This window comes from Galdieria sulphuraria (assembly GCF_000341285.1).
Source record: "Galdieria sulphuraria unplaced genomic scaffold scaf_77, whole genome shotgun sequence".
Lineage (NCBI taxonomy): Eukaryota > Rhodophyta > Bangiophyceae > Galdieriales > Galdieriaceae > Galdieria > Galdieria sulphuraria.
Window position 1 is genome coordinate 2,051 of NW_005178398.1, and position 13,805 is coordinate 15,855.

At 35.5% G+C, this 13,805-nt stretch overlaps 3 protein-coding genes across 3 annotated transcripts; 1 reads left to right on the top strand and 2 right to left on the bottom strand.

The window, feature by feature from the left end:
* Window positions 1-1,090: 1,090 nt before the first annotated feature.
* On the bottom strand, window positions 1,091-3,070 carry Gasu_61080 (MFS transporter, SP family, sugar:H+ symporter). Its single transcript, XM_005702709.1, has 2 exons — window positions 2,744-3,070; window positions 1,091-2,697 (listed from the first exon to the last, which is right to left on the bottom strand). Exons 1-2 carry the CDS (start codon window positions 2,944-2,946, stop codon window positions 1,296-1,298), a joined length of 1,605 nt encoding a protein of 534 aa, XP_005702766.1. The 5' UTR covers window positions 2,947-3,070; the 3' UTR covers window positions 1,091-1,295.
* Window positions 3,071-5,259: 2,189 nt separating this feature from the next.
* Window positions 5,260-7,500, bottom strand: Gasu_61090 (archaeal ATPase). Its single transcript, XM_005702710.1, has one exon. It carries the CDS (start codon window positions 7,406-7,408, stop codon window positions 5,282-5,284), a length of 2,127 nt encoding a protein of 708 aa, XP_005702767.1. The 5' UTR covers window positions 7,409-7,500; the 3' UTR covers window positions 5,260-5,281.
* Window positions 7,501-9,210: 1,710 nt separating this feature from the next.
* Gasu_61100 (uncharacterized protein) lies at window positions 9,211-10,884 on the top strand. Its single transcript, XM_005702711.1, has 2 exons — window positions 9,211-9,350; window positions 10,033-10,884. The coding sequence occupies exons 1-2, from the start codon at window positions 9,224-9,226 to the stop codon at window positions 10,209-10,211; spliced, it is 306 nt and encodes a 101-aa protein (XP_005702768.1). The 5' UTR covers window positions 9,211-9,223; the 3' UTR covers window positions 10,212-10,884.
* The last annotated feature ends 2,921 nt before the right edge of the window (window positions 10,885-13,805 follow it).

Genomic DNA, 13,805 nt, shown 5'->3' on the forward strand with positions numbered 1-13,805 from the left:
AGACTCTCAGTTGAGTCTTTTAGTCAGTACACAGAATTATATTCCGTATAGTAGTTTTTTTTGCCTTCTATATGACTCTTTTCACGATGGAGAAATCGGTCTGTAACTCTGCAACAGGCATTTCTCAGGATAGCATAGGAAAGTCTCGAGTCCATCATTGCTGACACGAGCAATTCACTAATGCGGCACGTGTGGAATGTTTGCTTGGATAATGGATTAGAATATCCACCAACTTTGTCTATTAGAAGAAGTTGCTTTGGACTAGTTTAAGAGCTCATAAATGTCATTGAAACTTTTGTTTTAAAAGGTGGTTCTTCACTTGGCTGTTGTTATTCGTTTAAAAATTGCTGATAGATAACAGGCAAACAACGAATCCTTGCAGTATTTATTACCAGCTTTTTTCATTTTGACATGTCGCTTTGTTTTTGTCGTTTCTCGTAGACGTCTATATGAAGGAACAAGTTGTAGGTACTTAAGTTTTCGAGCTCTCTGTATTTCTTTGGAAGAAGATCTTGTTGTCAATCACTAGAAAGGTACAAAGGAAAGATAAATAACAATGAAATAATAAGAAGAGACTGCTAGCCCTACTCTTTAAGACTCGCCAGGTCTATTAACGTGGATATCAGAGTTGCCTAGAGTCGTACAAAGACTCTGTCATAAATGGAGTATGTCCCTACCAAGTTACTTAACAAAGTTTTCATTTTAGATATTCATAATTCCAAGACATTTCATTGGTGACAAAACTTCTTTTCGTTGTTGAAACTATTCCTTATCACGTTGAAAGGACCCAACACTTGTCTACAGATATCTCTTGACGTTACCTCACGCCTGGTGTCAATCCAAATGCTTCTATAAAAAAAGAGTAGTTCCTTTGGCTTTGGATTAGGCAAGTTCAAGTACTCAGTTGCAACAAGTTGTATAGAATCCCTTTTGTCCAAAGTAATTCAAGATTCTCTCATTTACTGAGATATTTTTGTAGGTCTTCGTGTATAACTTGCTACAGAAAAACATCCTCTAGAACCTGATTAATCTTGCAACTCGTTGTTGTTTTCTTATCGACACAAAAAAATGCCAACTCGATTTGTTCTTAATGTGCTTGAGTTGGTTCATTTACACTTGTAGTATCAACAACTTCAGCATTTAGAGAATGTTATGACAACAAGAAGACGTTCTATTTACAAAGACAGCTTTGTTAGAATCCTAAAACAATTTACATTTTCTGCTTGTTCCAAACATTTCGATATCATTATGAAACGCAACTACATCCAACTTCACTCTCATAGGACAACACAATATCAGGAAGCACAAGTACATTTTACTCCAAACAATTCATCTTCTCTACTGGAGTGTTCCTTGCTATACCGAGCAGCAGAACTAGACGAGGCTTCCATAGTGTGGTTCCTGATATGATTCTCTTCCATCTTTTGAGTTTCGTTTGCATTATCATCGCCTCTATTTTTTGCATTTCTATTCATGACCTTACTAAACATCTTCGAAACTCCTTCAAGGTTTTTCTTGGCTATTTGGAAAAACGAGTCCTCGAACAACCGATGAGTGGCTTCCATTTCAAGTCCTTTCGTTTCTGGAAGAAACAGAAATATAAAAATGGTAGACAATATTGTGAAACCACCAAAGAAACCAAACGCTCCCTGTGCATGCATTGAATTCAACATTGTCGGCCAAGAAAACGATACAACAAAATTCAGCATATAACTACAAAAAGAGTTCAAAGTAAGGCATTGCGTCCGAATTTGCCATGGAAATATTTCTGCAGTAATAACCCAAGGCATGGGTCCTATACCAGGTCCTAAAAACAAGCGAAATAGCAGCGTTCCAGTAATATTTAATACCAGTCTGACTTTTTTGTCTCCAAAAAATGAAAAACCACACATCCATAAGCTAATTGCGACAAACGGCATAGTAGACAGAAGCAGAATTCTACGGCCAACACGATCTACCAGCCAAAATGTAGGCAGGCCAAAAATGACAGTTCCAAACCCTAATGCTAAACTAACGTCGATACTATGTGAGTCAGAAAGTCCTGCTAATTGTAAAACATAGTCAAAGTAAAACATGACTGCATTTACACCACTAAATTGTTGAGCAATTTGCAGAGCCAATCCTAACGTCAATGCTCTTCTCACACTTGGTTTATCATAAACAATACGAAAAAAACTGGGTTGTTTCTTTGCCTCTTGTCTTTCTTTCTCTATAACATTACTCATCACTTCAAGGTCTCTGTCTGCTACTTCTTGTGACTTTCGAAGCTGAAGCAGAGAGTTTCTAGCATTTTCCAAACGGCCCTTAGATAACAACCATCTAGGAGATTCACACGAAAAAGATAGGGCAACTATATCTACAGTTGCAGGTAAAATAACAGCACCTAACATGAATCGCCAACCATGTGATACATTTACGAAAATCACATCCACTATAAAACCGATGAAATACCCAAAAACATATGCTACTTGATACACAGTAGTAAAAATTCCACGTATCTCTGTGGGAGCAAATTCTGACAGAAACACTGGTATTGTACTGGTAAAAACTCCAAAAGAAACTCCTAAAATAAGCCTTCCGAACAATAAAACACCCCAGATGTTAGAAAAGGCTTCGATAAAACCTGCTGCAATGGCATCCAAACCTGCCAGAAACATAGCACCTCTTCTTCCTATTAGAGAATTCAACAAAGTGGATCTAAGAGTTGTTAATGTATTCCTTCTTCAATAAATACGTTTCTTACAGAAGTGAACCCACGAGGGCACCCAACAAGGTGGCAGCTATCGTGAGCCCCTGAAGCGAAGCATCTAGGTTAAACCGCTTTATAAAAAAAAGTTGTGCACCTCCCACAAGTGCTGTATCAATACCGACTACACTTCCACCAAAAGTTCCAACTATCAACACAAGGATAAGCTTCCATGGCATTTGCCTTAAAACACTGCACATATCGTCTTGCAGATTCTTCAAGCAAACACACAATTGACTGTATGTATAAAAACTATTTGAAGAAATTCCGATGTTGACTCGAAGAAATTGTCGCTTGGACAGTTCACCATTTTCAATGCTCTCAAGTCTTCGTCCTTATGTGAATAATTTTTTAAGAGCAATCATCATCTGTCTCCGTTGGTTATCATGCTTGAAACCTATCAACTAAGCTCAATTTTTGTGTCCTTATCTATTTGTTGAAACAAAGAACAACTATAAGTGTGTCAATTTGGAAATCATTTGACTCCTTAGACCACTCGCTGCTGAAAGAACTACACTGGGAATCAGAATACTCTATGGGATTCTGTCACTTGTTAACTAACTTGTGTCTTATTACACTCGAGATAAATTCTTCCAGATCTTGACTGAATGAGAAATACCCTGGGGAGCTTCTTGGGAACAACAACACTAAGATATCTCCACTTGTTTGCTTTCCAACTTTGAAAGTATTGCTTTCCCTATTTGAGCTGTGTTCCAAACGACAGAGGCCATAACAGTTTTGCCAATAGACTTTATTACGAGAATCGACAACTCCGTTAGCAAAACCTCACTCCTCTCGTCTTGGTCATTCTTCATATTGCCTCCTACAGATATCTCCCCACTGTCGAAAAATTCTTCTCAGATCGCCTATGTGACTCTTTCTGACTGCAGCAAGATTATAACTGTTCTACGAACAGGGAGCCTTATTGGTCACAAGGCAAAGGTTTTGTAAAGGATCTATCTACGAAAAGAATTGCTCTCGTTTTTTACAATAGTTATAAGAAAATAGCCTTGTTTTTAAGTGTTTTGTACTAAGAATTGGCGGTGCAAGGTCTCAAATGAAACAAAAAACCAAGCCGATACCCATTCAATAGCTCCAAAGGATTATCAAATCTTCAAAGCAATCTTTGCATCTAACTGTCGGCTTGAATAACTCCACACTCTGTCGAATGAACCAACTTCATCATCCAAAAACTGCCGACGGACTGGAAGTGTTTCATGTAACAAATAATGCTGTTCCTTTTCATAAGCAATACTTGTATTCGGTTGGTCTGTACATTATGTAACTTGTATGTTGCGTGTCTATTGCATTCAATCAGAGATACATAAAAAATCCAATCAAACTATTTAGATAAAAATGACACAATATTTCCTTCTTTAATAGTTTCTCTAGTTAATGACTAGGCTTCCATAATGTTATTACATATGTAAAAGGCAATATCTGGTAGTCTAAGTGAATCTCCCCATAGAGCCTCAGTGACAAGAAAATCTTTACAATTCATATAGAGTACTTTTAAAAGTCAAGACTAATATGATTTATCTGGATAATAATAAAAGATAAAATGAAAACAAATCTCATTGGGTGGGATTTATTCGTATCCTTTTTATACTGTACTTGACAATATTTGACCAGGTAACCATAGAACTTTTGAAACAGCGAAACATTTTTAAATGTTCCGTGTTCTCTGGAGGATTGTTTCCATATTTTGTAGGCAGGTTCATTGTTATTATTACTGTTATTATCATTCTTCTAAAATGTCGCTATAATTGCATTGATAACAGTGCAAAGTCAATTTGAAAAGTTCCTTCCATAGTATATACAGGGTTTTAAAACTTTGGAATATTGTTCTTTTCAGAAAGAGTTCACATGTATATCAAAAAGATTACAAATGTCTGATTGGTCCTAACGTTTTTATTCGTTTTGCTAATAGATTCGAAAACTCTAGTGCTTTGTTATTAGATCCTTCAGTACGGATAAAATACTTTTTCTAAACTATAACATGGAGTACGAGTACTATGGTGTAATTTTCTCAACTTTCCTCACTAGATATACTCTACCATCTTCATTTGATGATGAAACTCCGAGAAAAACAAGTTAAAATACAAACTTGGAATCGTAGAGAACCCTTCAATACTCTCTTCTAGTCGGATGAAAAAGTCGCCTAGTATTCTTTCTGGAGACAAGCAGAAAAAGACGAAAGACAAACATGAATGTATGTAGCAACAACTTGTCAAGTTTTGAAGAGCGTCCAATCTATTTCGTCGTTTTCAATTAGAAAATAGATGAATTTTAAAGTCAGAGTTCAGGTTCGTTGTTATTAGCTTCATTTATGTATTATACAGCACGAAACAATGGAGTATGTCAACCAAATCACAAAACTGTGGTTAGAAGAATGAATTTTGCAAAAGTTTGATATAGTTTTTGACAGTGTCATATAAAAGACCCCCGACTTATGACGACTTTTGAAGGTGTTTGTTTTAGAAAACTTCTCAAATACTCAATTGATATTCATTAAAGAACAATAACGATTTATTCTTAAATATTTTTGGAAAGAGATAAAACTATTTCTTGTAACGTTGCAATGCCAATATTTCTCGAATGTGGATTATCCACAGACTTGAAAGCGTTCCTTAAATTCGATAAAATGTCTTTGCCAATAAAGTTTTCTACATCAGCTTCAGAAAGAATAACCAATTCACAGTTGTGAGGAATCACGAAATCTTCAACACTATCGCCAGATGAATAACAACGACTAGAATGATTCAAGTCCTCAGATACGTTGGTTGCTAACTGAGTACTCATAATAATCAACATACAATGCCATGTAGAATGACTAGTCAATACTAGATCATGAACTGGTTTTAAAAACTTGTGAGCTTCTTCCAAAATTTCATTCCATCGAATACCATTACGACTCCATCGGCCTTTACAAGCAATACCCACAATCATCAAGTTCTTCTCATTCGTTCTTCCATGCAACTTGAATAATATATCTGGACTATGGGATGTTGAATGAAATGGAATATATATCTTTTCAAATTCTAACATTTCTTCCACTATCCTTTCCCATTCATCATTGCTTCCAAATGTCATTCTCTCTGTTCCTGATACAGCTCTGGTATAATGTATAGATTTCATATAATAAGCAGCAGATTCGGAAGAAAATTGCAAATTCATTTCATTCCAAACACGAGACAATTGACCAAGAGTAGAAAACATTGAGCTGTTTGTAGGATGCCGAGAAAAATGTAAATAAAACAGTGTAGCAATAAGACCTTCCAAAATTCGACATTTCGACTCATAAAAGAATTCAACAGATTGAGACTTGAGAGTCTGTAAAAGTAACCATTCTAAACGATCATCCTTTAAGCCTTGGTCAATATATCCAATCAGTAACTTGGGAATCAACACTTCACAGCGTTCGTTGCGGTCTGGTTCTATAACCAATCGACGATAGAGACACATATCTGTAACTAGATCAAACAAAAACACATCAGAATTGGAGCTTATTTGCACAGTTTCATCAAAATCAAATCGAATACGATACAAAGATAATAACGTAAGCATTCTTAACAAGCGCTTACGCTGCTCACTGAGACTTATCAGACGAGGTAAGAATGGCGCAACACAATAATTTGTTACTAGAAAGCTATTCATTATGATCAAGAAGGTTTCCTTAGATAATAAGAAATTGTTGTTGGATGATTTATACAGCAAAAGGTAACTGATTGCTCGAACAAGTAAACCAGGAACACTACCAGTCAATTCCAATAATGAATCTGCCAATTCATTTACTGAAAATGAAGAACTACATAAGACATTACAAACTGGTTCGTGAGTAGGTGTCTTTAGAAGAGTCTTTTCAAGGAATTCAACGATACTGGAAGCGTCCAAAGCTGATAAAGGGATAAAATGTAGTATAACTCTTGATAGCCCAAAAGCCACATAATTCTTAATACTTAAACCCTTGCTTTTCCCAACAACTATAAAAAACAAGTCGGGTTCTTTGCACAATTGACTAATGATACCGAAAAAGTCATTGTAAGGTCGAACTCTACCGTCATGGGTTCTCTTGAAATGAAATTCGTCGAGACTTTCGTCTAGGACACCAACTTCATCAAAAGCTAGAAGAAGATATTGATCAGAAGGAATCCTTAGTATATCTCGTAAAAGTCGAACTAGGTTGGAGGGTTCCATATCCACCATTTCGAAGGCTTCTTTCTTTCGCAAAATTTCCGCGCCAACTTGAGAGCAGGCAGCCTTTATTAACAAATAGTAGACTGCCCACTCAAGGTTGCGTTCTTTCGGGTCTGTGGGCTCCAACTCCTTTAAATCCGCATAAAGCAACGAAGCCCTTTTCAGCTTCTCCAAAAAGGTTCTCCTCGAAGGGTCCGAAGCAAACGTCGACAGAAAAGTTTCACCAAACCTTTGCACCAACTCCAAATAGGTTCGGGCAAAGGTCGTTTTGCCCGAGCCAAAGAGATGGGGGGCAAATGGTATCGTCAAGCGATAGTTGCAACTACTTGTTACATCCCTGAGTTGCTTTCGGCCTTTATGAAGATCATACAACTCTTCTGTCACTCGAAAAACATCTCTTTCACGATCTACCACAATAGACTCAAAGTTGTCCACAGCTTTCCACTTTTCATCCAAACTCGCCATCGCCAAAGAGAAATTAAAACAACCTTCTGTTTATTTCGGAGTACAAATATAAATAAATGAACGATTGACTGTTTGTCGGTCACAACAACAACAAGGAAAACAGTAAAGGATACCAATCCAAACTTCTTCTCTTTATCAACTGATGACTATGTCATACCCTTTATGGCTTGGACTGAGATGACTTGAACTATGGAAGAACGATCAATATGGCTTTTTCAACTATCGATATTTTTATTCTCGTATGCTAATATAATGGTAACTCTCATAGGGTACAAGGAGGATTGGAAGGAAGCCAATGTTTATTTCACAAGTTTTTTATGCTCTTTGAGAGTATAAAGCTATCAAACATGGCCTATTCTCACATAGATAAGAAAGTTTCCTTCAGAATTTTCGAGAATAGTCATGAGAGTTCCGAGCAATATAGATTGTTCATGAAGAATTTGTTCCATAGACGTCTCTCTAGATTTTCTGTATTTTATGGAATAGTTTTCACGTCACTTTTGCTTCATTTCGAAACACGGAACTAGAGTATGAACCAAGTCATTCTCTTCTGTAGTCTATTCAAAAGCTCCAGTTGAAATATATTATTTAGTAGAAATGCAGAAACCCGCAAGCACAACACTGCTTTATTCTCAGCAATCATCAAATTCCTTTCTTACGATATCATGACAAGTAGCAGCTTATCACTAAAGCTACAAAAGTTGATGATAGCAAAAAACAAACCAAAACACATGTGCAAAGAAGGATCCAAAATATCTCGTGGTTTTATCAAATCTCAGAAACAACATTGACTCACACAAGAGTATCATCAATACTCAATTTCTGTAAGAGTCAATAACTCCTGTTTCTTTCTCCTCTGAAAATAGTGGCATTTGATACTGTGAATTCTGTTAAGAGGAGAAAAGATATTTTCAAGAAAAATTCAATTCAGTCGAATTGAGTCTATTCTAGCGACTCTCTTCTCGTATCTTGTCATTGCATAGCATTTGAATCATAGCTGAATTCCTTCTCCTCAATAGTCGACTATACATTTGAGGTGCTTTTGAAGGTAAACATGACCGTTTAGGTTTAAAAGCTTTTGCTGCATCCTCTTGTACGATAAACTTTGTAAAAACCACAACTTTTAAAGATATACAAGAAAGCAAACTATAAAAAGTACAAAGCTACTTTAGGAACGAGATAACTCCAAGAGGGCTATTATCTCTTCCAATATAAAAAAAAGGCAAAACTTTTAAAAGCTCAGCAAATTCAAAGAACGATTTGTTCAGCTCCAGTTGAGTCCTATTCTTCTTCCATTCTCAACCATCAGCTCGTTGAATAAGTGAGTCACTATACAAAAGTTTCTTGCGTTAGGCACTTGGAAGAAGACTCTTGCGAAATATAACCTGATGGGTACACTAATAGAGGCTTCCTTTTGGATATTGGTAACGAGAATCAAAGACAACCCAACGTTTCGTATAAAAAGCGGGTCTATCAATAGAAGGAATGTTCATTTCTACTAGGGACAAGTCAAACTTGAAAAAGAAGAGAAACGCTGTTTTATCCAAGTTGCTCTACAGCGAATAAAAATGTCGTCAACTCGCAAACAATATTCAGCAGAATAAGATAAAACAATTTATCTGATTCCTTTGTTGAGTCAAATCTCAAATTTATATTGTGATTGTTATCCAAACCGGTAAAGGTCTTGTTCTTTTAAATATACTCGATTAATTTCGTCTATTAGTAAAAAAGAATATAAATGTAGAAATAATGGAAAAATAAGAATCTTTCATCTCTTCTTGGCAAAGTAAAAAGGAAAGATGAATCTTGAAATATATGTGCAGGGAGAAGCAAAAGCATCACCACTTTTACTGTTGTTATACTATTGAAAACTCTCAACAAGTTCTTTACGTGGAGAACGAACCAATAGCCTTGAATCGTTTGAGGTTCGATCCTCCTTATCGTAAGTAGTTTATGTACGAATTTGTGTATAGACAAAAGTATTCCCAACCTTTGGTCAGTTTTTTGTTGTAGCCTTGTCCTCTCTATACTTTCCAATTCTAGAGTTGAGTATACAATTTATTCTTCTTTATAACTCGTAATCGAAAAAAGACTGCTCCTTGAGCGTAATTTGCATAGAAGGAAAGGTTCTATCTCTCACATTGCAAGCCAAACAGAGTAATTGTCATTGAAATTGGAAAATGACAATTTTACACCTTTTATGCAGTTTTCCTTCATTTTGAGTGACCAACAAAGAAAGGTTCTCAGATCGAGAACGAGTCAAAAACTGGTTGTAGCAAAACCGTTCTTGATTTGTAATCAAAATAGCGTCACAAGTAGTTTGAAATTTACCTTGCAGAGACAAGATTGATCAAACTCAACTCTTTGAAAAGGCACAGTGTCGATAGTTAGTTGAACAGGAACTTTGTTACAACACTATTTTTCTCCTTTCACAACATTACTATGCTGTGAGATTAGTTGTATCTAGCACATTTATTATTAAAGCAGCTTTTTCCAAGTCTCCAAGTAAAATATTTTCTTTCATAAAACTCACTACAAGATACTACACCTCCAGTAGAAATGAGACAATACATAGCAATTCTTCTCATCACAGTCCAATTGGAAATTACACAATAGTTTAAAAGGGGCCAGTGTTGTTAAGGCTTTGAACTTGGTTAGGTTTACTTCTGAAACTTTTCCGACTTTAATTTCCAACTCATTTGTTGTTTTAGTTGGACAAGTGGATTTCTATTATCTACGTTTCTTTTTTAAGCCTTGCAGTTCATTCCTTTATAAAAATCCTTCGAGTCGTCTTGAGCTCTGAGTTCCGGATAGACTGTAGTATCTTTTTGATATGTACAACATTGACTATCTATTTGAATTTTACATACTTTATGCAAGACTTGTTGTTGTTTCACTTCTGGTCTTGTATGGAAATTTGTGAGCTGTATTGTCAAGAAAAGAGCAAAGACAAAGGAGTTTAAGCTGTTGTTGAGTTTCACTACATTACCCAATTAGTTGTCTCGCAAGTTCATTTAGATTTAGTTTTTACTGATAATTGTTACAGAGCATTTTTGCGTATTTATTAGCAGTTGACAGTCTAGTCTTGTAGTCGGTCGTTGAGAATCAGTCTTTGGGTTAATATTTCAAAGATGTCTTTCAAGAAACCAGTTAGACACTTAGTTGAGTGTTTTGGTCAGTATAAAGAGTTACTTTCCGTATGATAGTTTTTGTCTTTTATGTGACTTCTTTCAAGATGGAAAATTTGGTCTGTAACTCTGCAACAGGTTTTATAGTGTAAACGAACGATATTCGCACTCTTTGTAAAATTCATTCCTTTTCCAGAATAGCAAAGGAAAGTCTCGAGTCCATCATTGCATATTTTTAATGGCTGTTTTTATTGTCGAGCGTTTATATCAATTCTCTATTGATACTTTGAAATATTATGGATGGGGGGCTTTAGATAACGAAAACTGAATAAACTTGTATTTTGAAAGCAAGGGAAAAGTTTTCAGTTCAAAGTATGCTCAACTTGTTGGGAACCATGAAATAAAGCAAGCAAAAGGACACTGTTGAAAATCTTGGTTGTGTTCACCTGGGTAAAATGTTGTGACAATGGCGATTGTAGCTATTAGTCCGTTTTGAGAAACGCCTTTGTTTTTATGAATTACTGGTTTTACCGAAGGTGAAAGATGTTTAAAAGGATATGTAAGTCATAAGAGTCATAGTGGTGAAGCCAGTATTGATAGTGTTTTTGAAAGGCATCTATTGCAAATCGTCTTTGGTCCATAGTACAGTTGGAAAGGAGGGTAACATTAGTAGTACGGTGTGAATGGGAAACAAGGCGACTTGTGTATAACAGTATTTGCATGCCAAGAGTGCTGCTGATCTGCTTTTCTTTTCTACACACTAAAGGTCGTTCTGTTGAAAATAGTGGTAGTTGTAGCTGTCAAAAAGCGAAAAAGAGACTTCACATTTTGTGCAAACAGCTTGCGTTTGGATAGTATACAAAGTAGCTCTGAAAGAAACTCACGAAGGATTGGTTGAACTTCAACAATATTACACGAGTGCAAACATTGATGTCATCGTGTCCGACTAGAGTTTTGGTTTGACTCTGAAAATAAAGTCCAACTTTTAGTAGATAATTCCTAGAAAGCATACGCAGACGAACAAAGTGGTTTGCACATTTGACACGAACCTAAAACATTTTTCTACTATCGCAGCAAAATCAAACCACTCGCCACTACTTGAAATTCAACCAGAACAGCAACAACAACAAATATGAGCCCAAGCCTACTAAAGTATGGCATAGTCATCAAGTCTACAAAGAGAATGACTTGTGTTTCTATCTTTTACTGTTTTCTTCGTTGTTGGCTTGAGTGGACAATTGCAATTGTTTTACTTACTTGGAATTGTAAAATGACAGCAACGACAATAACAACAAGACAAAGTTATAGTGTATTGGTTAGTGGTACATGGAATATTAATAATAGTTTTTGTCATAAAAGTACGAATTTGACCTATTTTTTACCATACAAGAAAATTGCATTGTTGACTCTACAAAAGAAAAAGGCATTATTTGCACACTTACGACTATTCCTGTACCTCACTATCAGTAGGACTACATACGGTCCTGATTTTGAACAACAAGTAGAGTATCGAGTTGCTTTACTGGTCGATTTTCGATTTTGCTTGTATCTGTTTGAGACTAATCTTTATCTTTTGATTCTTGAAACGAACTTATTTGTTATCTCATGATAGTATGATGAAGCAACTAGTCGTCATTTCTTTCCGAAAAACATCGACGTACAACCTGTCAGAAGCTTTTTTCATTGGAAATCCCGAACACAAAGAATCTCTTTGTCCCGTGATAGTTGTTTTGCATTTGTAGAAATGTGTAACTCCAAGTGATCAATTCGAGACAATCTAGTCAGGTGAATCAAGTAATCTTTGACAAGTGAACTTGCAGTATCATGAAAGTGTACAACATACTGTCTTATGTGATCTAGAATCTACTACTGATTTATCTTGATACATTGTAATGTTCTTATGTCGAAACTAAACCTTTTGACTATTTATGCTTCAGAACAATTCCATCTTACTTGTTTTTACCCTAAGACCAGCTTGATATGAAGTTAGTCATCTAGTCGATAAGGATAAGATAATAACTCTATTTCGTTTTTTCTCTTCATTATCGGCGTAATTGTAGAATGGTGAAGATCCTGTTCTTTAGAGTTGCAACATGTTCTAAATACAGTTGAATGCTCATTGTACAAGAAAAGGAATGAAGATGATAAAAAGTAGTATCCAAAGACTGCGGTATGATGTAAATTCAAAGAAAGAATCAACTAGATTTCAGTCAAAGTTCTGTACAAACGATCTATTGGAAATAGAAATTGAACTTGTCCTAGTAAGACCTACTGGTTGTTTTCCTTATTCTTATGAATTGTTATAAAAGACAAAAATTTATGTTTTACATAGTATATATTTTTCGATTGAATAATATAGAAAGGTTAGTTGAAAGATCTTCAAGGAAAAGAAGTAAATCAATACTTCCCTGGCTTCACAGGGTTAAAATATCAGACATATGATTTATAGATTTTGAGGTTGATCCTCACAAAAAGCAGAATCAATTCTGTGATTTTTACACAAGTAGCAGCAAAACATAAATTGATAGTCATGTTCTAACTTCAGGACTTTTATTGTATCCTTTGTTGCTTGAACTTTTTTTACAACCTTTGGTGGTTTTCATTCCCTCTTAATCTTGGACTATTACCACAATTGATTCAAGTGATAAATGACAATGTATTTATGCCCTACCAATACCTTGTTTCTGTTGATGAGTTGAATTTGAATCTAATTTCAGAGTGATACCCGAAACAATTCAGGTTACAGCTGTATTGAAGGAAGTAATAATCACTTGCTTTAGAGTACTCTGAATCTTACCACTTCTAGTTAAATCTCAACAGGAAGAGAAAGTCACTTTTATTTCTTCTTTATCAACGTAACAAGAAACTGGTTACTGTTTTATATTACTTGAATTGTATACTGAATTCAATGATTTACTGTTCATTGGAAAGAAAGTAAGATATCTCTTGATACTGCTCATTTAAAATGACATTTTGTGCAAGAGTTAGTCATTTGTTGATTACCAGTCGAATATCTCATCAAGAAGAAATTCTGTCTCATAAGTAAATGAAATGTCCTCTATGGTTGATTCAACTTTTGAATTCTTAGAGATTATACTGAATCTATAGAACGAATTAAACCCTATCCCGAGAAAAACGATTTTCCATATAGTACTAGTATTAGTGTTATTACTAAAGATACAGAGGACTAGGGAGATGAAGACTTGGTTGAGAAAAACATGGTAGTGTTTGATTGTCCAATTATTCCTCCGCGATACTTGCACTCTATT

What these genes read in the sequence shown, in the direction of transcription:
- Gasu_61100 (XM_005702711.1), top strand. Translation starts at nt 9,224, where the DNA reads ATGTGCAGGGAGAAGCAAAAGCATCACCACTTTTACTGTTGTTATACT. An exon ending in GAGGTTCGATCCTCCTTATC is followed by an intron (nt 9,351 to 10,032) that starts GTAAGTAGTTTA and finishes ATAGTTTAAAAG; the next exon opens with GGGCCAGTGTTGTTAAGGCT.
- Gasu_61080 (XM_005702709.1), bottom strand. Translation starts at nt 2,946, where the DNA reads ATGTGCAGTGTTTTAAGGCAAATGCCATGGAAGCTTATCCTTGTGTTG. An exon ending in GCCCTCGTGGGTTCACTTCT is followed by an intron (nt 2,698 to 2,743) that starts GTAAGAAACGTA and finishes AACAACTCTTAG; the next exon opens with ATCCACTTTGTTGAATTCTC.
- Gasu_61090 (XM_005702710.1), bottom strand. Translation starts at nt 7,408, where the DNA reads ATGGCGAGTTTGGATGAAAAGTGGAAAGCTGTGGACAACTTTGAGTCT.